The sequence below is a fragment of the Leptosomus discolor genome, chromosome 4 (assembly GCF_034619465.1).
Source record: "Leptosomus discolor isolate bLepDis1 chromosome 4, bLepDis1.hap2, whole genome shotgun sequence".
Taxonomy (NCBI): domain Eukaryota; kingdom Metazoa; phylum Chordata; class Aves; order Leptosomiformes; family Leptosomidae; genus Leptosomus; species Leptosomus discolor.
Window position 1 is genome coordinate 15,759,282 of NC_141394.1, and position 26,919 is coordinate 15,786,200.

General features: G+C 37.0%; 1 protein-coding gene across 3 annotated transcripts in view; it reads left to right on the forward strand.

The window, feature by feature from the left end:
• The window catches only part of LRBA (LPS responsive beige-like anchor protein), a 421,265-nt gene that overhangs the window by 339,444 nt on the left and 54,902 nt on the right, over positions 1-26,919 (forward strand). For all 3 annotated transcript variants that reach the window (XM_086464075.1, XM_086464077.1, XM_086464076.1), the window contains exon 47: positions 23,146-23,313. In XM_086464075.1, the coding sequence (XP_086320201.1) occupies positions 23,146-23,313 (168 nt within the window). The remainder of the gene's footprint in view (positions 1-23,145; positions 23,314-26,919) is intronic.

Sequence of the window (26,919 nt, forward strand, 5' to 3'; positions counted from 1 at the left end):
TCCACAAACATTAATAAGTTCACCTTTACATGACATGTGATGAGGAAATTGTATTATTTCTATTTCATAAATGCAGAGGAGTCTAACTCTCTATCATCCCTACTAATTATGGGTGTCTATTTTGAAAGCATCAGGAGGTGTCATTTTTCTGAGTGTTAAGCATTCTGTAGATTCTAAAAGAAAAGACAAAATGTTTTTAATTTGGGTCAGTTTTCATTTGCTTTGCCATTCAGCCCAACAAATAGTTGTGTTTGTATAACTGAGTATCAAGAATGAGTGGCTAGAAATAGGGTGACAGGGCAGAAACTGCTTAAGTCAGTATTGCAGCTGAAACCTCAACAAATCTTACCTTGACCGTGAAATATGGTGAAAATAATCACGTAACTAATCACAGTTTGAGAAACCTTTGTATCAAATTAGATACCCACAAAAATATAGGTGGACTAATGAGTACTTGTAAAAAGGTTGGTAGCGTTAACTTAGAATTAGATGGCAGTCCTATAGCAGGGATGAAATCCAGCTTTCTGAGAAAAGTTGAGTGTAACACCAAACTTGCTTCTCTTTTAGAAGTCTTGAAAAATACCATAACCACTCTCTTTGTGGAGAAAAAAGAGAAGACATGAAAATTTTCTGTTGTTTTGTGGGGTCCCAATGTGCAAAAGACCAAGAGGGTCTGATATAGATCTTACCAGTCTTTGCATGACACAAATAAATGGGCTCTGGATTTTCAATATTATTTATTTTTTGTTTACATGAAGATACCAATTTGTTTATCTGTGTCCACTATGGTTATTTGGCATTCCATGAAATGATAGGGAAAGGGAAGATTACTCTGAAAGCCAATGTGCTAACAAAGTGCATTGCCAAAAAATTGACAAAGATATTTCTGAGGATTTTAAAGTCATATTTTCTCTTAGAGATGACATTTCCTGTGTCTTGTTCTTGATCTAAGGTGAAGTACTCAATATACTTATCCGTTTTCCGTGATGGGTTAGGCATTCAAGAGAACATATGTAAATATGGCTTGGTAGTTTGGTTTGTTTTTTGTTTTTTGTTTTTTTTTTCTCACAGGGTATGTGAGGTTGGTTTGCTTTGATGGAATAGCGTGGGAAAGAATTGGTTACATGTTTTCAGAAATTTCAAGAGAGACCAGAAATTCATTTTAGGTGAGGGTGAATGGTTGTTTTGTAGTAGTGTACATAAAGGATTTTGATTTTTCCAAGGAAAAATCTGGAATTTATCACTCAGAATAAGTAATGTGCAACAGGGCAAAAGAGAGTACTCTGAGACTTATGCTGTCAGTTACATCTCTTCTTGGATGAAATCTATTTTATTGCGTAGAAGTATTCTGCAGGCTTCCATTAACAACCACAAACATTGCCAGAACAGAGGGATTGAAAAAAGATAATGAATCTGCCAGACCCTACCTACAAAGGTGAATGTTTCACCAGAAATCACATTACCCTGGAATTCCTGATCGTTTCAGACTTTCAGTTTTGTTGGGAAAACCCCACCTGCAGCAGTTGAGAGGTCAAAACTATTGTAAAAATTCCAAGGTCTGTTTGCTGTGTAAGAAAAGATCTATGGCAGTGACTTTCCAGCATTTTTTTTCTGGGACCCCATAAAGTTTTCCATTGAAGGTGCATTTTCCTGTATAGCAAATTTAAGCCGACTGACAGTAAGCCAAGACTTTCCTTAATTACCCTTTGTGGCCTCTTAGAAGTAGTCCATAGACCAAAGGCATCTGCAAACCACAGGCTGAAAACCACTGCTTTAAGGAAGTGGCAGTAGTTAATTGTTCATGTGTCATTGTTAAAATGAGCATCAATTCAGTCTTGTGATGAACTGTCTTTTTGCTGTGACTGCTGATTATGGTTTTGTAGTGGTATAATTGCTAGTCCAATAGAGGTAACTAAAGAGGTAAGTAAATATCATAGAATTATTTCCTGCCTTTAATCCTGGTGAGATAGCAAATATATTAACAAATCCCAACAAACCTCCAAATTTATTATGCTCTGAAGGAAGGTATTTGAGCTTTACTAACATGGGACAGGTTGCATGCTAGATAAGCCCTAGGAAATATAAATTTCAGGTGATAAGTTTGTTTTCACAGGATTATCCTGTTAAAACTTGTGCAGGGTTTTTGGACATGTAAAGAGCTATAGGAGCTTTCATTAACCATCATAATTCTAAAGATTTTACTTGTTGATACTGAACGTGGACCTGTATGACATAGTTGCTTTGGTTGGTTGAAAAATAGTGCCGACTTTAAATTGTGAACGAGTCTGTGGTCCGCAAAAATAGCTATAATAAATTGTAAGGTGTGTGTTGTGCACGTTCATTTTCCAAACAATTTTTCAGTTGTTTCAGGCCAGAAGTGAGGCCTCTTCTGTTACTAAATAAAAAAGCGTTTATCAAATTGGAGAGGAATATGTGGTTACACCTACATTTGATAGCTTTACTCCTTTAGCAAATGTTGAGATTGATTTAAAAAAAAAAAAAAAAGGCAGAAGAGCAGATAGATAGAAAAGACTACTAAGTACATCCCTAACTTCAGGTTTCGTACTTAAATACATGACATACTGGCAGTGCTTCCAGGCACAGGCTAAATGCCAGTTTGTCTGGGGCACGTAGACCTGGATCTTGCAAGCCCTCAGAATGGAAGGGAGCATGGTGCTGTCCCCCTGGTTCGGCAGTCACTGTCCCGGGCACTGAGCCACTAGACAGCTGTGGAAGGAGTAAACTCAGTTTGATTAGTACAGCGTGAGAAATAAATCGTCTCACAGGTGAATACTTACAGGACGTGTGTCGATGCTTGCTCTTACAGAAAGAATAAGTGGTTGTTACTTCTCTAGGAATGAGATTTGGGTCCTCGGAGCAACCAGCCTCTTGGCGGCAGGTATGGCCATTTTTAGTGCTCCTCCAGACATCGCGGAGGATAAGCAAAACAGTGGTGGCATGTAATTTACTCAAAGGCATTTCATTATTTAGATGGCTGTGGAATGACCAAATCCAACTGGTATGCAGGTGGTGATCTGGTAGTTTTGAAGCAGATGCAGTTTTATAATGCAGGTTTCAGTTCATATACTGGAACGACTTAAAACAGCTATATTTTTTTCCTAGCAAGCTATAAATGAGGCCTTGGTTTGCAGTTGTATTCAATTATTTTAAACCTATTTACAATGTATTCTATTGTAAAGCCATGACCTTTGATCTCCGGAATGGGTGCATGTCTTTTGTGGGAAGCAGGAAGTCTTGGGGCAAGTGACACTTGCAGTGCAGTTTATTTTACTTAGACTTTGATTTCCCCCCCCCCCCCCTCCTCCCCCCTATTTCTAGAACTGAAGACAAATTTCTGTTTCTATTGGATTATAAACAGGTTCTGGATAGCTTCAGCTGCTGCATAGTGCAGTGATATTTTAATTTGCTGGGTAGACATGTTTACTGTGTACTGTGTAGTTTATGAGTGTTACCATAAATGAGGTAATCTTGCATCTTGGTTTCCATGTGTGAAACATTACATGAGCTAATGCAGCTGCACCACTGCTTGCTGGATATTAGTAGACTTTATTTGGACATAAAGTTTATACTGAACTGCTTTAAATATTTGTGCTAAAACTGGTAGTGCTGCTTTTTTAATGTGTTTTATATGACACTGACGGATGCCAAATTTCACAAAGCGATATAAGAATGCATAGTGGCTATCTGCTTTGTACCCCATTGTTCTCAATAATGGAGATTCCAGAGCGAAATAAAATTAATGACAAAATTTTTAATTTATGTTCAGTTAGTGTTTCAGGGACTGGTTCATATTAAATATACATAGGAACAGTAGCTTCCGAGCATACTGTAGGAGTCCTAAAAACATGCACGTTCTCTCCAAAATCTGGATTTGGAATTCGAAGTGACACATGTGGGCTGTGAGACTACAGAGAGAAAAAGTTGATTTCTGCTCAGTGTTTGAAGGAACATGTAAAGTTTTTTTCCGTAGTTTAGTTTTACCTACCAAAATCCTTGAACCATCATGTTTTTAAAAAGTCTATGAATTTAGCATCTATGGTCATATTCTTTCTACTTAATTAAAAATATTGCACATTTTCAGTTTATGTAGCTAGTTAGGAAGGTGAAAGCTGTAATACATAGTAAGCTATAAAATATGTCAGTGTATTTTGCTAACTCTAGTATTAACACTTGCATGTAATTTCTTGGGTCGAATTTAATATTCTTTTTATAAGTCAGAATAATGGACATCTGTATAAAGTACATTTAAAACTACACTAAAAATTATTTTGTACAATTAAGTACTTAAAAATAAGGACTAAAGAAAAAGGTATATATAGATATTTTTACCAGCAACTTTAAAAGGGCCTCCTCCTGCTGAGTATGTGTTGTGAAGATCTCCAACGTTATCTCGTACTTTTCTCAAAATAGAATTGGAAATTACTGTTACAGCTTCTTCTTTTTAAGATAGCATCTGTTTCATTATGGAAGTTCATCTTTAAAGCACTTACCTGGAGAAAGTAACCAGTTGTTCAACGAGCAATGGGATTGCTGAAACCTGGTTTCCTACGTGTCCTTTGCTTCTTACCCTTCATCCCTTAGCAGCAACTGCAGCTTCTCCCAAAAATTCCTTACAATATTGCAACTGAAGAAGCACCACTGCTTTTGGTGGCTGCCAATGAACTGGCCAGTGTCCGTGTGCTACCTCACCAGATACAACCAAATGGATATTAAGGATATGTACGGCCTGGCTTTCCCTTGGTGAGGGTGTTTGTTGACCCTTTTGCCTGTGTCTGACCATGGATTTTCTGAAAAGCTGTAGAAATGGAATTATCTTCAAGACTTTTACCCATCTTTCAAATCTGCCTGAAATAAGCCATAGATTTCTGTGTTACTAAGGGAGGAATGGACAAACAGGTGAACTGAGAAGGAACTTGGCACCTGAGACTTATTTCCTTAGGGTACAGAGTTAAAAATCAAATCTGAATTTAGTATTTTAAGCCTTTATGATTCCTACATAAGCTGAAATCAGCATACAAGCATTAAACCAACAAATCATTCTCAGGAGTTTACAACTGGGTTTGTACCAGTATTTGAATCTTCCTTTGTTGTGGGTGTTGGGTTTTGTTTCTTTTCTTTTTTTTTTTTTTTTTACTTGGGTGAAGGATATTATGGACATTTTTGTTTGTGTGTAAATTATACTTTAATTTCTTACAGTAATTTTGGTCCTTACCTGTATTAGTCATTACGATGTGTCTAATCAGAGGGATGTGGAGTTATTTTGCGCGGCTGGAAAATAATGACTGTAGGGCATGGTTTTGATTTTGTTTTGCCGAAGTCCAAACTTAAGAATTTTCTAAGGGGCAAGTCTTTGGGATTTAGGTATTAAAAAAGGACAGGCTTGCTATACGTATGGAATTAATAAAGTCCTTTATAGCAGAAACAAGTTTTTGAATTCTAACTATTGGTAATATTTGCATTTAATACCCCCGTGTGTGCCGAGATTAACATAAGGCTTAATGTAAACTTAGTTGCTTGTTTTCATATTTTTATTAATTACGTGCTTTTTACTAGGTGTATTAAACTGTTTGTGTCCCTTGAGTGGTCCAGCAGCTGTAAGGCCTTTGAAAATGTTCGTTAGTGTAAGTCTCACTCAATATAATGTGAACCCCCCACTGTTTTATGTAGAAGGATCTTTAGGTTACATAGTGAAGTTAGTCTACAATCCCTTTTTACTTGTAGTTTCCAGTAAACTTTTTATTTGAGGTTTTTTCATTTTTAATCTCCAGTAAACCAGGCTTTCTCACTTTAAATTTTGCCATAGTTTGTGTTTTTCCTTAAGCTGTTGCTCTTGAAATTGTTAGTTTGCAGGAGTCTAAGCTTTTATCATTTACAAGTTTCTAAAGCCATTTTCTAATTCTGTGGATAAAAGCTTGAAAACATGAACTCTGAAGCCTCAAATCTTCCTAGGCAAATAAAAATGGCACCATATTTTGAGGTCCAAATTTTTTAACAGTGATTTGCAACTCTGAACTCTTGCATAACTGGAAAGAATGAACTGTGGCTTTTGGGGGCTGGCAGTGTAGCCCCTCTCCTTCCTCTTCTTGGTTTCCTTGTGCAAACTTACTGAAGGAATGAAGGTCTCTGTCTTCTCTTCCTCCCTCTTTGCAGCTCCCGAGATCACAGTTACTGGTCAGACAGGATTTGTGCCTGACGAGAGGATACCATGTTCTGCTAGATTTACATGGTTAGGCAGCCACCATCCCTTTCTGTTCCTGGTAATACTGCAAGTTTTCCTAGTCTTTGCCTCATTTGAAGCTTTTTGCTGTGTGCTTTCATATTGCCCACCCAAGTTTTGTGCAGATCTAAATCCTAAGCATTACATTGTAATGTCATCATCTGGTGGCAGTGAAATGACTGGAAAACAAACACTGAAACACAAGGCAGCTTATGAAGTTTCTGTCCATAACTGAGTCACAAGCTTTTAAGGAATTTCTTTTCTACAAGCACCTTTGTTTTTCCTTTTGTGCATAGAGTGTGATACTGAATTTCTTAAATATATCCTCTGCTCAGGACCAATAAGATAATTGCAATACTTAACAAACAAAATTAACACAAATTGATTTTAAGAACCTTTTACATTTTAGTATTTCTAGTCTTCCAATGTCCAGGAAAATATTTTATCAACAACTTAACTTTCAATTTGGGTGCAGAAACAGATATAGTGATGTCAAATATGAAACCATGCAATTTCAACTGTCATCGTGTCTTGATAATCATGATTTTTTTCCACATATACACTTTCATTTTTGCAGGTAAAAAGTTTTTATTATCTTCCTGTGTGTGTGTGTGTACACACAAAGCTGAACATTTTCTTTGAAAGTTTTTAGCATTGCCAAAAACCATACACTAAAAATTTCATTTTAGCTCACAACAATAGGGCTTTTCATATGTAATTTGAAGGATAAATCAGTAATTATACATTTAATTGGCTAATAAATCATAGCACGTTTTCCTTATTTTCTGTAGTGCTATGCTAAATCTTTATAATGTGGCCTGGTGTATTTTTGTAAAAAAGAAAACTAAATGGCCTGTCTGTGTACAGTGCACGAGCGACATAAATATGTAAAACCTTCTACGGTGTTTACTGTGTTATATGAGAAGTTCCTGTGATTACATGCCTAGGGACTTTATGAATGTACATTTTAAAGGAGGTATTGAAGTTCTGGATTTTACACTATATCATGTATATATTTAGTATGTAAATAACGAGAGGAGCTTGCTCAAGCTAAAACGAATTTACAAAAACCCTCCAATAGAACTTTTTGAAATATATGCATTTCTGATTCTGATTGTTATAGTATCAATTATCAGATTTTTATGATTAATTCTGTTCATTTTCAAAGTGGCTATTGAGTTGTGATTTTTTTTTTTTTTTAAATGTGAACAGGGGATTTATTTAAATGCTTTAAAATTTGAGAAAGGTTTTAGGTAGCAGAATCTCTGCCTGTCATTTCCATTAACACTGCAGGTTATGATACTTCAGTATTTCCAGTTTTTGTTTCCTTATGAGTTAGGGTGTGGGGTCATTTGATATGTTTGTTCTCATTTAGAGGTCAAAATTTTCCAAAAATATTCCATGAATAAAATAACATCAACATTGCCACAATTAAATGATGAATACAGACCAGGATAGTTACAAAAGAATGAAATGTAGAAAGAGGCAAACCATTTTCTAAGTCACTTCTGCCCATGGAAAGGGACTGGTCATTTTATTGTTTGCCTGCATGCAGGGTGGTTGTTCCAATAAAAACTGGGATTAATGTAACTGATTTCCAAGAATTTAAGGCATGAATTACATTAAATTATACACGTAACAAATTTTGTCATCTCAGTGGCAAGGCCATTATGTAAAGTCACTGAACGTTTTCCCCGATTATGCTTTCAGGAACAGTTAAGCAGCTTTCCAAGATTCCTTTATACGTGTACACGTATGCAAACCAGATTTAATTGGATTTTTAGTTTTCGTAAGAAGGGGAATAATGGATACGCCTTATGGCGATTCCAGTCCAGCATCCTGTTGCTTTCATTTGTAACGTCAAAACAGTTGCGGATAGTGCATGTTGCCGTCTAGCTGATGGTATGCGTTAGGACAAGTGGCGAATCCTGACTTTGTCTAAAAGATTTCTGACTAAGATGGAATTTTTCCGTGTGTGTATTTCCATGTCACATGATCCCTGGAGTAGACTATCAGTATTGCTATAATAGAAGTTTGTTTTGAAAGAGAAAGGGAAAGTTTGGTTTTCTTTTTTTAATCTAAAACTTTACAATGAATGATTTTATAAAGCAATTTGCAACATTTTCTAGGTGGAGTGACAATAGCAGGATTTATGTTAATATAGAAGAGTGTTTCCAAACAGATTTTAGTATGTGTGCATGCATGCTAAGAGAAGAAGTAGAACACACTCTATTACTACCTTTCATAAAATAAAAAAATAAAAAAATCCACCTGCATGGGGTGCTTGTGTAAACAGCCATTACTTTGATGGGGGTTTTTTTAATTATAAAATGTTCACTTGAATTGACCGACATCCTGAGGGGAAAAAAAAGTATTTGGAGAATTGAGGGCATTGTTAGATGAGGGATTAACAAATCGTTGCTAGTATTACATTAATAAACATTTGGAATATTCTGCATTAAGGCTGATGTGCCTAACCAGCACTACTCGTCCTCTGTGCCACTCTCTGAATTAAATACAGCAACAACTCAATATGACCAGTTAAAAAGGTTCATTTTACTTTGGTTCTTTACTTTGATTTTGTAGTAAGGAAGCATACCCTATCTAATCCTTGTGCGGCAAGAATTCTCTTGACAGTTTGCCACAGAAAAAAAAACCCACATTTTTCACATGTGACTATTTGTGGTCATCCCAGGTATTTCTTGTAACGATATTGAAGTAGAGAATAAGACTAAGGTAAAGTTCTTTCCAAGGAACTGTAGCTATTTTTACTGTGATTCTCACAGTTTTCTTAATCATTTATTTCTAACCCCATGGTAGTTGGAGGGCAGACATATAACTGAATCTGGAATTGAAACCCAAATATTTGATTAAACAAAATGGTAGCTTCCTGATTCATCTTCAACAAAGGTGTAAGGAAAAACAATCTCCTGCATTATCACATATGTCATTATGGAAATGTATGTGGCTTCACTAATTTATGAGCGTAGGGCAAAAAAAGAGATTTCTGTTCAGAAATACAGTCCACCACAGTCATAAGTAACGAAGTCATATAATCCTCCTAATGAACAGTCTGATGAATAACTGCTTTCCGTTCACCCACTATACCAGCCCTGAAATCGTCCCATCACTGCCAATTTATTTTCTATGGGCACAATATTATTTTGTGTTGTATTTTGCTACAGTACGGTGGAAGAGAAGTGAGAAGACAGTGGGAGTCAATCATTAAGATGCATAATTTAAGCAAAGACCATATCTGTTCTTTGATTAACAAGACTGCAGTAACATTTATACAGAATATACTCTTATATCTTGATCGTATTTCTGGTTCCTTTTCTTCACTTGTGAGCTAGAAGTTTTTGGCAAAGCTGAATATACAACATAAATGTAAACCACACTGCAAGGATGGGTCCCTCAGAGAGAGAGAGAGAGAGAGAGAGAGAGAGAGAGAGAGAGGAGAGAGAGAGAGAGAGGGGGAGAGAGAGAGAGAGAGAGAGGAGAAAATGATTTAATGCAATAATGATTTTAGCTATACACAGGCATCTCTCGATTTGTTAAATTACCTGACGTCTGCATGTGTAATTTAAACAAAAATTTGTTCTCTAGTCTTTCTTCCTTTTGAGCTATCTTCTCAAGAAGGATGATAAATTGGAACATAAACATAGCATGAGAATGTGAACTAGTTCCCAAACATTTCAGTGGTTTTTATAAACAACTGGTCATTGTTACCTTTTGCTGGATTACAGTTTGTTTTAGAACAACAGTGCTCTTCAGCTGCATTACAAAGTTGATTCTAAATGTTTTTGCATAGTTGCTTAAAGGCTTTAATGTTTAAATAATGGTTATATAATTATACATTGTTTAAACAATTAGCTTTTAAGTCTAGCAGTAAGCTCACATTTTATACACATACTACCAAAAATGATAATGAAACTGCATTTTAAAGATATGAACTGACCTTAGAGTGAGCAATCATAGTTTATGGACATTCGCTTCAATTTTAAAATTTGATTCTTAACATGCTCGTTTTCATGTGATTCCCGATGCTCCCCTTGGTCACCCTGTGAACACAGACACAGTCAGTAGCTAGTTTTTCTCCTTTGGAACCCCATTTTCAGCATTCCTTGAGCACTGTGTGCCCTCTTCTCTACCCTAGGAAGTGCCAGCTTGCATCTCCCTGGTCTGTGCGGGCACAAAGGGTTGTCTGAGGCTTGAACTAGAGTGCCTTGGAGGGGTAGGATTAACATCATAGCCTGTCAGTTGTCCCCTAAGCCATCGTGGCAGCTGTTGATTTATATTTTGAAACAATCAAAATAACAACAATTGACACAATAAATTAAGATACTGCGTACTATTTTAGCTTTTAAAAAGTCTCCTAATATTTTAGGTGCACTAGTTTTGCTTAAGTCATGGTTCGATTGCCTTTTTAAGATAACACAGAATTGCATTTTTAATCTGGTTGAACTGCATGCATGCAGTGATTAAATTAGGATTTTCTTAGATGTATAATAGTTTAATACAGTAGCGGAAAGTCTTAAGGATAAAAAAAATCACTCTTTAAAAGTTAAATACATTTTATCTGTTTTATAGGAGCATTTCAGAAATCGTATTTCATAGCCATACTACATTTTAATTTTAGGTACTGTACGTCTTTAACGACTTTCTAATTTATACAATTTTTGTTTCATTGTCAAAACATTTAATTATATCATGTCTTGAAGGTGTAAAGCTGTCAAATAAATCAGAGGCTCAGTATAAACATTTGGTGAATTGCTTTTGCTACCATACTGTAGTTGTTACTGGGCAGTTAGTGGAACTTTTTTAAAGCATTTACTCAGCAGGTACAGGACAACACTGGTACAATGAATTGCTGATTGCTTGTAAAACAGCAGGTAGTAATGCCCTCACTCTTTGTAATTCTGCTTTGTAAAATAAAGTGGCAAGATAGCGCGGCAGAGAAAGCCAACGTGCAGTGAGCATGTTTCCTGCCGAAGGGCCCATGGAGATTGACAATCCTATTTCCAAAAGAAAAAAAAAATGTAAAATTGTTGCTGCTTTCCATAGCGCTAAAAATGAACTTCCCACCGCTAGAGGGAACGGACCGCCTTCACGCTTTGAAAAATTTGGCAACATGGGCATGAAAAATAGAAAATACAAAGACTGGGTTTCTCTATGAAGGCCATAGAAGCTGTATTAACAGCCAAACACAACAAACCCAAACCAACCAACAACTTGCAGGTGTCTTCAAAATGTTTATAAACTTCCTAGGTAATGAGGAAAGTCTTCTTTTTCAACCCATATTTTGTTCTGCTGTTAGCACAAACTACAGGCTCCCCAAAGCGGGGTTTGGATGAAGTAAATTAGTTCTACTTTGAAGCTTTTCTTTTCTCCCCCTTTCAGAATGAATGGGGAGGCCCTTGAATGAAAGCTGCTTTTCATTAGTGCCACCACATACCTATTTGAAAGGAAGAGCTCTTTTAGCACATACAAACGCTGCCGTAAAGGAAAAGCTTCCTTTTTCTACCAGAAGACCATCGGCTAAACAGCTCCTAGCTTCTCTTTCCAGTCAGGTGGTTTCCAATCAGAGTTAATTACTCCAGTCATTTATTCTAATCACCCTCCGCGCACGGCCGGCAGTACTCTGTCACGGGGTGGCATCGTTTGAAGCCCGTTCGGTTTGAAAGCCGCGGCAGGGTACTCGAGGCTCATTAGCGAGGCCTCTCCATGCCTGGCTCTGGATATGCTCCCTGATTAACTCCCTGTGCCCCACCGCCGCCCCCTCCCCTCCTCCAGCGCCAATTAACTCTTGCCTCGCTGCGGGCCTTTTGCTCGCGGGGCGACGGGAGCGGCTCGGTCCTGGCCCGCCCGCGTTGAGAACAGGCCGCGCTCCCCCGCCGACGCGCGTCAGCCGCGGCGGTCCCGGGAAACGCAGGCGGTTGCCCCGCGGTGCGGAAATGGCGCTTTTTTCTTCCCAGGACAGGGTGGCCGCGGCAGCGGTTTCCCGCAGCGCTCGCCCGGCGCGGGAACCCCCGTCCCTGCCGCGGCGCCGGCCGGGCCCGGCTCTGGCTCGTCGGGGCCGCGCCTGCCCCCCCCCCCCCCCCTCCCCCGGGGCCCTGCCAGCCCCCACGGCAGCGCCTGCTCCCCCCAGGGCTGGGCCTGCCCCCCGGCAGCTGAGGGGAGGGATGGGCCTGGCCCCTGGCCTGTAGGTCGGGATCAGGCCGATTGCAAGCCTGATGTGCCTTTTTTTTTTTTTTTTTTTTCCCCCCAAATACGACAAAAAGGTTTCTTTGCTATTTGGTATATACCTGGCGTAAAAAAAAACAAAACCAACCAACCAAACAAACAAGAACCCGCAGCTTTTTCTCCAAAATAAAGGAAAATACAGGCTTAAGAGAGTTTTTGAAAACCGCGCTCATTTCCCTGATACTCTGCCCATAGGTGAACTTCAGGCTGAGGTTGTAGAGACCTGACGAGGTATCTAAACCGCTGGCAGTAACTGCTCTGTTGCATGGTTGTGGTGGTGAGGAGCTATGGGGACCTTCAGCTTTCCTGGGTAAGATCAGGTTGTTATGGTTCTGAACAACCCTGACATTGAGGCAAAGACTTGATAGTGTCCTCAGGCTTATCTTACACTGGGTAAGAAAGCTTGCATGCCACAGGTATTGGAGTTTATTTAAAAAAAAAAAAAAACCACCACAAAAAAAACCCTATTAGCATTACCCTGGATCATACTAGGTAGTTTTATTAGAAGTTACTTGGTTAAAACCTTGTAATTTGGTTGTTGCTACTTTGAAACATTGAGTTGGTTTTTGGAGTTTGTATTTTTTTTTAAACTTGTTCTTTTTCCCTACTGGGAAGTAATGTCATTCATAGTTGCTTGCTTACTTGCCCTGTAAAGAGCAAGAGCTGTCTCTGGGAGTTCAGCCTCTGAATTAAGTGGTTATTGGGAAGATGGGAGTTAAATATTGTTTTATTGCTGTATATTTTTATTTTATTTCTAAATGTTAGGATTTTTTAGGCCATCTTTTATGAAGAAAAAAAAGTTATATTGTTGATATAAGGGAAAAGCCTAGGGTTTTCTGGCATCTTATTTAGCTTATAACTGGAAAAGTTTAATTCATTAAATGCTAATAACTGACCATGAGCTGTTTCAGCATGTGACCTCTGAATGTTAGTAGTATTCATCTCCAACGCCCTTCCCACTAACACGGTTCATGGCAGAGTAATATGAAGGTTATAAAAAGTTTGCTCTCAACTGGCTACAGAATGTCTGTTGCACTTGGAGGTGTTTACGCCTTGGTTTCCTGAGCATGCTCAATATACTCAATATATCACTTGTCTTGCTGTGTACAGCTGTCATACGGGAAATTTGAAGCCGTTTAGGTGAAAGAAGGGAATAAAATCTAGAAGAAATTAAACTATCCACAAGAAAATATTATGAGCAAAACTAGTTGAAACTCAGCATGCAATACATGATGTAATGAAAATTAAAAAAAGAGATTTTGCATTTTTAAAGGATGGATATTTTAAGAAATAATTTACAAATATAATCCATTTTCAGTTTCTTTCAAGCATTGAACCTGACTCCTAAGAGCTCTTTGTTCTGTTACAAATTCCAGCACTAGCTCCCAGACTGCTCCCAGGGAGCAGGACATAGCCCAGGGGATCCATGGGGACAGGGCATGACAAGCAGTCAAGAGTGAGACAGTGTCCTCCTTAAGCAGGAGGCTGTGGAAGTTCTTGTCCTAGGGTAGTTGAGAGGAGATGAGCCAACCTGAGCACCAGTTTGTCTGGATCTGGACTTCCTTGTAGCTTGCTTAGCAAATATGCCAGAACAATATGTTAAATGAGAACCTGCTGTGTTTGGGCATGTTTGCAAAAAGCATTTTATTTTCCAAATAGTATCTTCCACAAACCTGATTTTTTTTCTTAAATGCTGACTGTAGAAGCTGATAATGTCCTTGATGCACAAATTCTCCTTTTCTCTGTCATTGTTAAATTCAAATAATGATTCTCCTTTGTCAAATGCTAACTTTAAGGTATCTGATGTCCTTGCCAAACACACCTTGTATTGTTGTCCTGAGCAACCACTCAGAATGTCTTTATAAAAGATCAGAGCTTCACTGTTCATAATCATTGCAAGGAAGCAAATCATGTGCTTATCTATGCATCTTAGTCCCAGAGTGGGTTGCACATTTGTGCCACGTGATGATATAGTGCTGTTTCCTATTTTTGTAACTGTTTGATTTATTCAGAACTGGTGCCCTAATTGCCTTTGTAAATCTTGTGTTCTGTTCCCCAAAAGCTCTTGAATGCTTCCTATTCTGTGAATTAGCAGACAAGTCAAATGACAAGATTGAAATGACTTGTCTGCCTGACTTGCATCTAAACTGTGTTTTAAATTTTAAATTCCTTGACCTTTTGTCATACCATTTCCTAATCTTAAACAAATTTTTCTAGAACATTTTTTTCCCAGAACTGGCTTCAAAGACAAATTAGATTAGTCTCTACAACTCTTCTAAGATGTTTGCTTGTGCTATTTGCAGTGATTTGAAGCCCATGTGTTTGCAACCATTTCTGTCTCCTCTTACATGCATACTAATCCTTGTTGATCATCGCAGTTCTTGTGAATTGCATATACAACTGACACTTCAAAGCACAGTATAAATGCTGCAAGCTGTTGAAACAGAGTGCAAAAAAAAAGCAACAGTTGACTTTTAGGGCTTACAGAGTAAACCAGAAGGAAGAAATATACAAGCAGTTTAGATGTAAATTATATTACAAGAATCAGTAGTTTCTCCCAGTTTGAAGTGTATTGTGCTGTCATTAACAGCACATAGTATGTGTAGGTATAAACTTTAATTTGAGGATTAAATGGGGTGGTAGTACCCAACCTAATACTTAACATGAAAGCTGTTTCAAGTGTAGTTTTGTCTGTGTTCACATAAACCTTTGTTGCATTTTGATCGTGCAGGTTCATTCATGTTTCAGATGTTTTCTAGAACTTCATGACCTTCACTGCATTTGCTAAGTTTCTCCGTGTATTACATTACAACTAGGCTAGCTACGTATTCATTTAGTGTAAGTGAGTAAAACCCCACCACTGGGTAAGCGTACTCTAATCATAACACTTTCCTGAATTTCAGAGTTTGGCCTGTTTCTAACTTCAGTGAAAAAGCTTGTTCAGCCTCAAAGGCAAGGGAATTTTATGTGGTTTAAAGTTTTGTAGTGTGTGTTTTGCACCTCTCTCTTAACAGGAAAGAACCCGTAACATTAAAACGGGAATCATTGTTTACCATGACAAATGCCCTTTCGGAAGTGTGTAGTACTCTGACCTTTCAGTTTGTCTTTGGCTAATACTTGACATTCGGAAGCAACTGTGATCATGTTGACAGGGCTCAGGGAGATGCCACGCAGAAGTCCCTTGGCTAGAAGTACGCAAGTTAGCTGAAGTGTTAGATGCAGTATGCCTGCGTTAACCTTCTGAGAGCACAGAGATGTTAGCTTGACAGCATGGGATGCTAACACGATTGCACAGTTTCACTGCCAGCTCAGCCAGCTCGACCAGTACACAACACTGCATTGTGAAATACGGTCATATCTTGTGGGATTTTGGTGTTTGGTGTGGTTTTGTTTGGTTGGTTTTTGTTTGGTTTGTTTTTTTTTTTAATGCAAAACTTCATTTAAACTAATACAACTGAGCCAACTGTCAGCTGTGTGGTTAACAGCCTGTGCTTCCATGGGTAATAGGTTCCAGATCCAGGCTGTCAATCTTCATGCAAGCAAGTGCTGCAGGAACTGGGAGGGGAATTGCTGAATTTCAGGGAGGAGGGAGCTTCCTGCCTCCTTTTGGTGCTGTGTGTGAGGATTTTCAAAAGGGATTTTCATTTGCTGTCTTGGCCTCGGGATGTTGCTGTCTTATGAAGGAGGGAATCCTCTAACAACATAGCAGACATTTTAAATGTGGACAGAAAATACAGGAGGGATGTGGAAATGGTGGAGAAATCAGCAACATCTCCTGGTGTTATAGATACTGGCTTTTAGCTGTATTTGCAGTAATAAATGGTTATGGTCTGACTGGTCATGGTTAGATTTTCTGTGTGTCCCTGGGGAAGGACACATACATCAGTATTATCACAGTTATGAATAATGATAGGCATTTGTGTGATTCCACAACTGTAATTAATTATGGCTTTTATAGATTATTTTTCATGTAGGGGAATTTAATAAAGACCTCCTGATCATTTTTTGTTCTTATCACAATTCTTCTGTATCTTTTCTACCTCTGGCTGAGAAGAAATCAAACAATTAGGAAGGGGCCATTCTTGGTATGCCTTTTGAAAAGCATCTGTTGGTTTATGGAGCCAGTTGGCCGAGACAGGTTTTGCCCACTCTTTTTTTCAATGGGGAAGTTAGTATTGTCACAACCATGACTGGTGGAATGCGTGAACAAGTGAGGTAAGCCAACACATGAATTTGTAGTCCATTAACTGTTGAATACTAGTGTGTGTGTGCACGCTCAAGGAAAGGGATATACCAACTGGAGGCAATTCAGCCTTTATTCACCATGTGACATTGTAACTACACTGCTTCGGGACCTGTGTTGGCTTTATTTCATCTGTTCTCAGTTTCTCTACACTGTAGTGTCATCTTTGGAAGTTTCTGTTTTTAAGTCTAGCTCTCCAAATGATCTAACAGCCGTATGTTTGTGCCTTCTTCTAATGGGTAACTTTGGAGATCCTGCAGGCCAGGATGCTTTACTTCACTTTTTGAAATTGTTCTACTGTGAAGGCTGTGGAATTGCTCACAAGAGTAAAGGTAAACATTCCTGTAAATATTTTCACTGTTGGCATCTAAGGTAGATGTCTAAACTTTGAAACTTTACCACAAAAATGCAACATACGGTCTGTTCATCTATATATTGTTAATGGTAAATTGTAGCAATTTTGCTTTAAAACATTACTCTCAAATTTGGAGATTGTCATCGACATACTAAGAAATATTTTTTTAAGGGTTATCGCTGCCCTTTATGGAAAGAGTAGCTAAGAACACTCCAAGGCAAGTTTTCATATTCACCTAAATCTTTTATTCCTGGCACCTAATGATAGACATTTCACTTGAGATTAAAGCCGAATTTCAAAGGAAATGTAGCTTTCATTTTATAAAATACATAACAGCTGTCTGACTTGTCCATTTGAACTACAAAATAACAGTTGTAGACTGAATATAGAAATTACCAAAAGATGCAAAAGTGCTTGGGATTTTTAGTTAAACATGCTACCAATTCACTCTTATTTTGAGAATAATTACATAAATTCAGGTAGGAGTTTGAGTCATTAGATTGCAAAATGTTTTTCTTTGTTTACATGATGCTTATGCAGAATATACCTTGCCACAAAATTCTGTTTAAGTTACAGTATTACACAAATTTTCTCTTTTGTCGTTACTTAGTTCCTTATTGTTAAATGCAGAGAAGTAGAAGGAGCAGAGGAAGGGAAGTTTATCTTCCAGAGATCTCCTATGTCTGAGCTGCTTTCAGGTCGTTGATACGCTTTTTTCTATAAGATCAGTTGCCTTCAGTAAAGCATCTAAGTTAAATCTTTTTGTAGGATTATATTTTCCAGAGTTCTTTTTCTGTTTTATCCTGGTAACCAAGTAGAGAAATAAAGTAAAAGGCTAACTTTGGTTTTAACAGTAATCAAGAATACATTGGCAGTGCACTTCCAGAAAACACACCAAAAAAAAGGGAAAAACGGCATGGTTCTTGTAACGTAAACTGTACAGTAACTGCTCACTTTCTGAAGTATTTCATGTTTAAAACAAATTGCAAAATACAGTAAATAAAACTATATATATATATGCTTGGAACAGTTATTTAGCAAGTTAAAAACCACCAATCCTGTAAACAGTTTTGATGTCCTTTTCAAATTTGTATTACCTCATGCAGAACTTGGAGTTTTCTCCTTAGTACGTCTGCTGTCCTCTTCCTCCTGCTCCTGTTATCCTCAAGGAAGGCTTGAGAGTTCGATATCTTTCCAACGGCTTTTTATACATATTTTTTTTCCCTCTCAGATGTCTAGCCATGTGATCAAATAGTGTTGCTGGTGAAAGTGTCTTCGGTAATTTACTTTTAAATACCAGTGGTTACTGAGAAACCTCAAAAGATAAAGCCGGCACTTCAAGAGTTAATATGTTATTAGGAGGACAGGAAATCTGGCAACTATTGCAGAAACTAGACCTAATGGTGCACACAAACAATTTGTCAGTCTTGGTAAATGTGAATAGCTTTCCGCAAAGTGGCTGCTTTTGCTTTGTTTGAACAGCCTAAACTTTTCCTTTTTTGACTTTAAATCTTAGAAGTGAAATGTGATCCACATATTGAATCAAAATAATTTAATTCAAAACATATTTTGATTGGAACAAGGTTGACATGGAAAGAAACTCTAGAATAAAAAAAAAAAAGTTGAAAGGACTTTCTATCATATATTTAGCAGGAAAATTTGAAACAGTTCTAATTAGGCTGAAAACCCCAGCCTTCTTCATTGTAACTTACAAAGGTCGTATATCAATGTTAAGGCAGCATTACCGACTTGTGTCTGAAAGCTTGCACATGCAAACATGATTCCAGTTGTTTGGGTTTGTTGGTTTGGTTTTGTTTTAAATGTACATGCATGTGTGTACTTCCAAGCCAGCATACGTACTTAGTTTAAAGTAGTTACCTGGTACTGCAGTTATGTGGGTCCTTTGTTGTGTTCAAGCAGAGTATTTTTCACATCAAAACTGTGTTTGTGCTAAAAATGTGTGAAAGCCTAATTCATGCTTTTCTGTTCATACATAAATACTTTTCAAATGGAATGTAAAGAAAGAGTCTCAATTATTTTAAGTGTTTCAAAGGAAATTCCTTACTTCAAAGAGGAATTAAAATATTTAGCCCATTAAAAGTAATAGGCAATTATTTGTACTTGAGATTTGTAAGTTCTTACTTGCCGATGTAGTATATTCCTGGGGTTTGGGGGATTTTTTAATTGAGTGAATAGGAAAGATTATTCATGTATGAGAAGCAGATTTGATTTCTCATCAAAGTTCCTACTTTCATGTTAACTATATAAAACATATTTTGTATAGGTTGGATGTTTCTGTCTTTCAAATAGGAGTTGCAAGCTTTATGCTGTGCTTCAAGATTACTTTGCTTTAATCAGCACAGAAATAAGGCAAGCAAGTCTGTGGTTTGTTTCTGAATAGCTTGATTATGAGTAAATATCTATGCTGGTGAAAAGAAATACAGTTATCTTTTCATCTAATTTCAGCATTGGATCATCCCAATCTCAAGCACAGTATATATTAATTTTTAATAGACATCATTTCATATGCTCTATGTCATTACATAATCTAAACCAGAAAGCAAAGTAGAGGGCAAAAGCCAATAGTAGTCAGTTTAAAGATACAAATCTTGATTCCAAGGGTATAATATGGTTTGGGAAAATATATTATAATAAATGGTTAGAGTATTTATATTGGAAAAAGGAAAAATCTTTCCTAACCTACTAGTTTTACGTTTTTGACGTTCCCACCATGTTTTACCAAATCATTTGTATCAGTATTAAACTGATAGTTTCTGGTTGCCAGCAGGAAATCATTCTCCATTCATTCCTTTGAGAAAACACGGCAGAAAAATATGCACATAAAGTAATGAATCTCAGAGTCACTCATGAAGTAGTTTTGCATATATTTAATGACATCAGATTGTGTATTTGAAAAATATTTATGAATAAACTAAAATTTCCTTGTAAGATCAAAGCTTCAATATGTTGGTGTCTGAAGCATTTCTACCTTGGGAATGGAGAAGTGAAAGTTACTAATAGGTGTTTGTGTTTGACGTCTGTATACTGTACTTTTTAGCATCTCAAGTGTTTTAGTCTCTGCCTAATAGATCTCATTAAAGAAACAGATATCAGCCCCAAGACAGTTTGTCAAAGTTAATATGAGTCCCTGAGGACAGAATTGACAATTTGTGTGTGGCTTCACGTGACGGTCTTTTCATGGTCTTGTTTGATCCTTTAACAATTGGGCATTAGTCACTGATTTATTTTACAATAACTCAATAGGATTGAATATTACTGTATTATGCTGGACATTTCAGAGGATTTTCTTGTTTTGCACATTTTCCTCAGAGCACAGAGTAAATGATGTACTTGGTCTGCTGCGGGAGCGCTAAAGATTGGTTTGCTATAAGAGCAGCATGGGAAGGATGTTAGTATCCCATTGCTGCATGCCGTATTTAACTTAAGCCTTAATGAGCACTGGGTGTCCTAGATTCTTAAGTAATCCTAAATGCTTAGCATTTGATACCAACAGTTTAGTTTTGCAAGAGATAAATGCTGACAATAACATTTAAAAAAAAAAACCCCAAAACCTCTTTTTAAAAACTGGGTAGTTATGCAAATTGGAACTTTTTCACTTCATGGGTTTGTTTTTTTTAAGGAGTACCCATACTTAAATACTTATATACCAGCGTGGCTATAAAGTGCATCACACATACTGGTACGTTGGGTTGAAAGTCTACTTTATTTTTTAATCGTTATACGGACTGTAAACTGCTGTTCTTCCATCGATTGTGTCATAGCATAAACCCTTCCTTCCAAGCAAGAGCTTAACTGTGAACCTGAAATGACAGGCAAGCTTATTTAGCCTTTGAATTTGTGTGCTATGTTTGGTCTGGCCTTCAGGGTCCTGGGTATTGATGGTGGCTGTAGTAATTTTTTGTTTAGTCTTTTTATTTGTGATTTGGCAAATAAGATTTAAAATGGCCTAATGTGTGTGTGGGGGGGAGAAAATTATCTACTTTTAAATCTGTGTAAATTACAAGTGTAAAATAATTTTAAACTTGAAAAACAGAGGTAAATTCAGCATGGCTCCCAACCATTCCATGAAAAGCCAAAGAGTGTTTTAGTTTTGCTTTTTTAAGAAGAAGTCAGATTTATATGTCTGTTAATCTGAGGAGATTGCAGAGTGATACTCCTTTAGTTATTCATGTCCAAATGCTTAGTGAGGCTAATATTACCAATTACAAATCTAGCTTTTGAAGAAAAGGAAAATATGAACAATGTCTGCACATACTATATATATATATATATATCTATATATATAAAATCACAAGTTCTTAACACTATTTTTCCTTACATTAAATAGATAAAATGATAACAGTAAGTATATTCTAGGGTTAAATTTTTTAGCAGGATAGCAAGAAAATTTAATTCCTATCATTGTCATTTGCTGAGCCCTGTACAATTTTATGGCTGCACATTGTAGTATTATGGACACTCATGAGAATTCTGACTGGTTTTATCTTATTAAACAATTTTGAAATCATTAATTTTTAATTGGCCCGCTTGTGGTTTTTTATAGTTTTAATTGTGTGTCTGTGTCTAAATGTTGTGGGATTTTTTTTTAATTTAAAAAAGAAAAAAAAAAGAAAAAATTAAGAAAGAAAAAATCCTGTCAAAGCATGTATGTTGTAAGGTATTTCCATATGATCATCCAAAGAGATACTGTACTGTGTGGTAATTCATTTTAAGGAATGCTTTCAGCAATTCAGTAGCTGGGAATCCTAATGAAAATAATAATAATAAAAAGAATGATATGATGTCGGAGATATGTACAGGTCTTTTCTTGATTGAAAGTTCTAATTAAGTGAATCGAGGAAAATTAACTGAAATTAGCTGTCAGAAAGTCACATTTAAATGAGTGATGATCTGGTGTGGCAGTAAACATTTAAATGATATAAATTGCCATTTAAGTGTATGGTTTAATGTTTGTCATGCATTAATATGACATGAGACTGCAGTGACAATCAAGCAGCTTGCTCTAATTTGAACATATTTAGGGCTTTTGTGTGGAGTGCACCACACAAATTAAGACAATTGCTGGTTTTATGTGTCAATTTAAATGTTGTTTTCAGGCATCGGTTAATGAAACAAACCCATCATTTTTGTGTGCAAATTGCAGAGTGATTTCCTTGGTTTTCAGATTAATTTTAACTTCCTCTTCTCAAAATTAGGGATTTCCTTTACAAGGAAAATGCCATTCCTTTCGTTAGATGAAAAGAATATCAGACTTTGTTACGTTGTTTCATTTGCTCATTCAAATAAGAAATATATTGAATCCTGTGTGTGAAATAGAGAAAGCAAATCCTGCTAGTGATTTAATCTAGATGAATTAATTCTTTAGATGACAATGATTTTTTAAGTTATCTTTTAATGTATTTATACTGTATCTAATACTGTTATGAAAAGATTCATTATTGTTTGAATGCTTTTGTCTTGGGGATTGGGTTGTAACTGGATAACATCTTCAGAAAAGTGGCTCAGTCATTGAGCATAGTACTGTTTCTCTATAGGTTTGTACAGGAGATATGTACAAGAAATGCATAAAAGTAATTCCAGCATGTTAAATAATTTGTACCCTAACATCTCTAGTTAGTTCAGTTTCCCCAAGTCTATCAATCTTCTCTCTTTCTGTCAGAATCAGATCATCATGCTGTTATTATTCACTGGGCACATCACACAGAAAAGCACAATTTCATCTTGAGAGTTCATAAAAAACATAGCCTGGCTGTCCATAAATGTGTAAATGCCTTCCACTTACTGCTTTTTTATTTCTTCCCACTATTACAGTTTAAAAAGCAAGGTCTTCTGGTCAGCGGGGAGTAGGGCATGAGACTCTGGCATCTATCACAGGACCCACCTTTCTTTTTGATGGCTGTCTAAAATACTGTTATCAATTCTGTACTTGTTAAGATAATTTTGTACACTATTCAAAAAATGCTTCTACAACTACTAAATGATGACTGTCTGGCAAACTCGAGTTTATATGTTTTGTGTGTGTGTCTTTTTTTTTTTTTTTTTCAGGCGTTAGAAAGTGAGTTTGTTTCCTGCCAGCTTCACCAGTGGATTGATCTGATTTTTGGCTACAAACAGCAAGGGCCGGAGGCTGTTAGGTCCCTGAATGTATTCTACTATTTGACTTATGAAGGAGCTGTTAATTTAAGTTCAATAACGGATCCCATATTGAGAGAGGTAAGTTTGTACTTTAAAGATATGAAAGGACAATCTTTGTTAACCACTGCAGTGTTGAAAGTGTGAAGACTCTGCATAGCTCAAGGCTAACAGGGAATGTTCAAATCTTTGTGTTCTCTTGTGGTTTGGCTACAGGCCAGTCAAATGCAAGGTGCCTGAACCAGCATGCAAAATTAAGAGAACATGTATGCAAGTTGTTCTTAAACTTTGTGCGCCTGGATTCAGCACAAACTGGATGCCAGTATAAAAATAAATGTTCAAGGATTGCTTCAGTTGCTGAGGGCAGGCATTTTGTTCACTAATACTGGATCTTAATGGCAGAAGACAGTGAGCAACCTTGATTTGGCTTGCACTTTTGAACTTACTTTTACAGTTTTACCTGCATAGGTAGTACACATCAAACACCATAGCTTTGTAGCTTCCATTATTTTTATTTGGCTTGCTATCAAATTGATAATAACTTGTCCTGTATTTTTCATATACAAAATTAAATATTTAAACATCGGAAAGATCAGTAGTCTCACTCGGACTCAGCACCATTCAGAAAAATCTGTTTGCTAAAGTATCCCTTAGGATGTTGAGGGCTTACAGACTCCTCCCTCCTCTGTCTAAACAACTGTTTAAAAAAAACCCAGGCGGGGTGGAGTGGGTGATTAAGACAGATTTTTTTATCAGTTTTACATCCTCTGTTCTGGCAATACCATGGTATCAAGTATAGCTGCAAGTGTATTAACTATAGAAGAAATGAAACTGGTACTTAGTTATAAAATACTCTGAGTCCCTGAGAACAAAGTAATATCAGTGTTATCAACAATTTTATTTAAAAGGGTGGCTAGGTGTATACCAATACGGAATATATGTTTGAACTGAATGAAAACAAGAATGAAGCCATTTCTGCTTACAAATATTAGGCTTGAGGGTCACTGTAGAATTCTAGGCTAATCCTAATTGAAGTATTAAGTTATTTATTGCTTATTGAAAGAAGGTCTGAGCAATTACTATTTTAATAATACTATTTTCTCTGTACATACTGGCCATCTCGCTGTTTGGGGCACCTTGACAGCCTCTGTAGAGAAAGTCGCATCAGAGCAACACTCTGGGCTGTAGCTGGCTTGTAGGTGCAGTGGAGAGGTTCAAGGGGTATGCAGGGCACATAGGGGTACAAGAACTGGCTTAAGTACCAAGAGTGATGGCTGGATGCTATCATTACGTGGGTTGCCGTCAGTCTGCAGACTGCGTCTTCGTCCATTTTGAGCTAAAGTACAGATGTTGCACATAAATACATTTAATTGAGCTAAGAAAAGAGATACTGGAACACTTGTCTTCTAAGTTTTCTTAGAAGAATGTTGTCATCTGGATTTGAAACTGTTATTGACACAAGGGTACTATATGTTCATTTAGTACATGAACATGTAGTACCTGCCATGTTTTCATTTCATTGATAATGTTTGTCCACTGTACACTGACAAGGAAATAGTCTTATCTTGTAAGAGTATTTATTAGAGTCTTGAAGTGCTAGGTTTAACTGTGAGCTGAAAAATAGACTGGGCATTGCGTGTGATTTGTTCTTAATTTTGGTGTTAAATGAACCATTGTTTATGAAACTAATAATTGAAGTAATACTAATCAAAATAGTGGTCTGCCACACACAATTTTCGTGTACTTTTTAATTTTTCTGGAAAAGCTCTATTATCACTTTAACTGTGATCTGTTCTACTTCTGTGGTAGCCTGAAAAAAAAGTGATTTGAGACCAGGGAAGTTCCGAATCTGTGTAAGTGTGGATCATCTCAGTTAGAGAGGCCTTCACTTTGTAGTTCTATAAATACATTAATATATTTCGTTACCAAGTCTTTTGAATTTGTCATCTTTTTATATTACTTCACTACAATATTTCTTATTTTTGAGTTGTTCTATGCTGCCTGAGCTGAGTGCCATATAAAAATGAAAACAGGAGAGGGAGAATAGCAGTGTTGTTGAGTTCATAATAATGGAGTAGTTTAGCAGCAGCAGAATTTCAGAACACTACTGATGGTCTCAAAAATACATGCTGATGAATGCAGGCAGCAGAATGAACAGTGTCTTGCAGTACTTCCGTTCTGAGATACTTTAAGATTGGTCCCATGGAATATTTTTATTTACTATTTTTAAGCAGGTCAACAAAACAGTAAAAAGATTGCTGTTTAATTAACTAACACTTGCTATTTACATGGGTTTTGTAAGGCATATTTTTGTGTCAATGTGTATGTGTAAAAATGGTACATATGATCAGCTCTGATACAATATTGACAGTGCAGAGATTTAATCGCTATCATTGCCAATGGTGAGTTATTCTGTTTTTACTTATGAGTAGAGATGAAAGTAATAAAAAATCTGTTTGTGTGTATATCTATGTGCATAATCATTCTATATCTATGTGCTAAATGAATTTATCATGCACCTTTGACAGCCTCACCTTCTTCCTGCTTACTAATCCATCTCCCTGAGGACCTGCGCTAACGTTCTGTGCTGCCGAGCAGCTTCAATCAGCATTTATTTTTCTCCTTCAGTCAGCTTGCCAGAAAATATTACTTCTTTTCTCCACCAAATTCCTGGTTAGAGGCCAAATGAGTTTCTCATCTGGACAATTAACAGTATTTTTAGGCAGGTGCGACACCTCAGATTTAGTGTCTGTTTATTAGGCAACTGAAACTAGAAATTTTACTCTGGATTTCTTGGTTTCAAAAAGGATGCTTTTGGCTTTCTCCTCGTGATAAGGTTCAGGGTTTGGGTCTATAAATCTTGACAGTTCTAGCAAAAAATATTTTTTTGATTTGCAAACCTAAACCAAGGAGAAGGTTCTATATGCTGAGAGTTGCAAGTTACTTAGGCTTTTAGGTATCACATGGAAATAAAAGCATGTCCTTAAACCATGGCGATTTCTCCACATAGATGGTCGATGCTAAGCCTGGACCACATCAGTAATGAGAAGCCTATGATGCATGTGTTTCCAAAGTATCTTCACAGATATGTATGTGGATATTGGTGACCTAACTCATCAGGAGAGGCCACACACAGAATAATAGTGGAAGGAACTGAAGAGTGGAGGAGTTTAGGTTAATGCAGAATTTCCTTAGGTCTCCTAAATGACTCCAACTGGCACCTTTATTTTTATAGGCAGTCAGGTTATATATATTACAAGAAGGAAGCACTCGTCTAGGAAGGAAAACTACTTGATTAAAACCATATTCCACCTTTCTTTTTTTTTAAACTGAAAATGTAGAAGTTTTACATCCTCTCATACTGCTGTGAACAATTTTTTCCTGCCATTCTTTCTGCCTATGGGAATAAAGGAAGTAAAGTATTTTGAAAGGATCTGACTGCTATAATAGAAAATTTTAAACTAAAATGCAAACCATGGGCCACATGCTACCTTTTGGCAGATAAACCCCGGGGAGTGCAAAGCTTGCATAATTCAAAGGCAAATCTCAGGGGGAGGGGAGTAGATCAAGAGAGAAGGCTTTGAGTCGCAGCCAGTGGGGGAAGGGAACTGCAACCAGGAGAAGCAAGGCAAGAGATCCAGTATATCTGCTGGCATATTTGTGCACTACTTGTCCCTGCAGAGACCA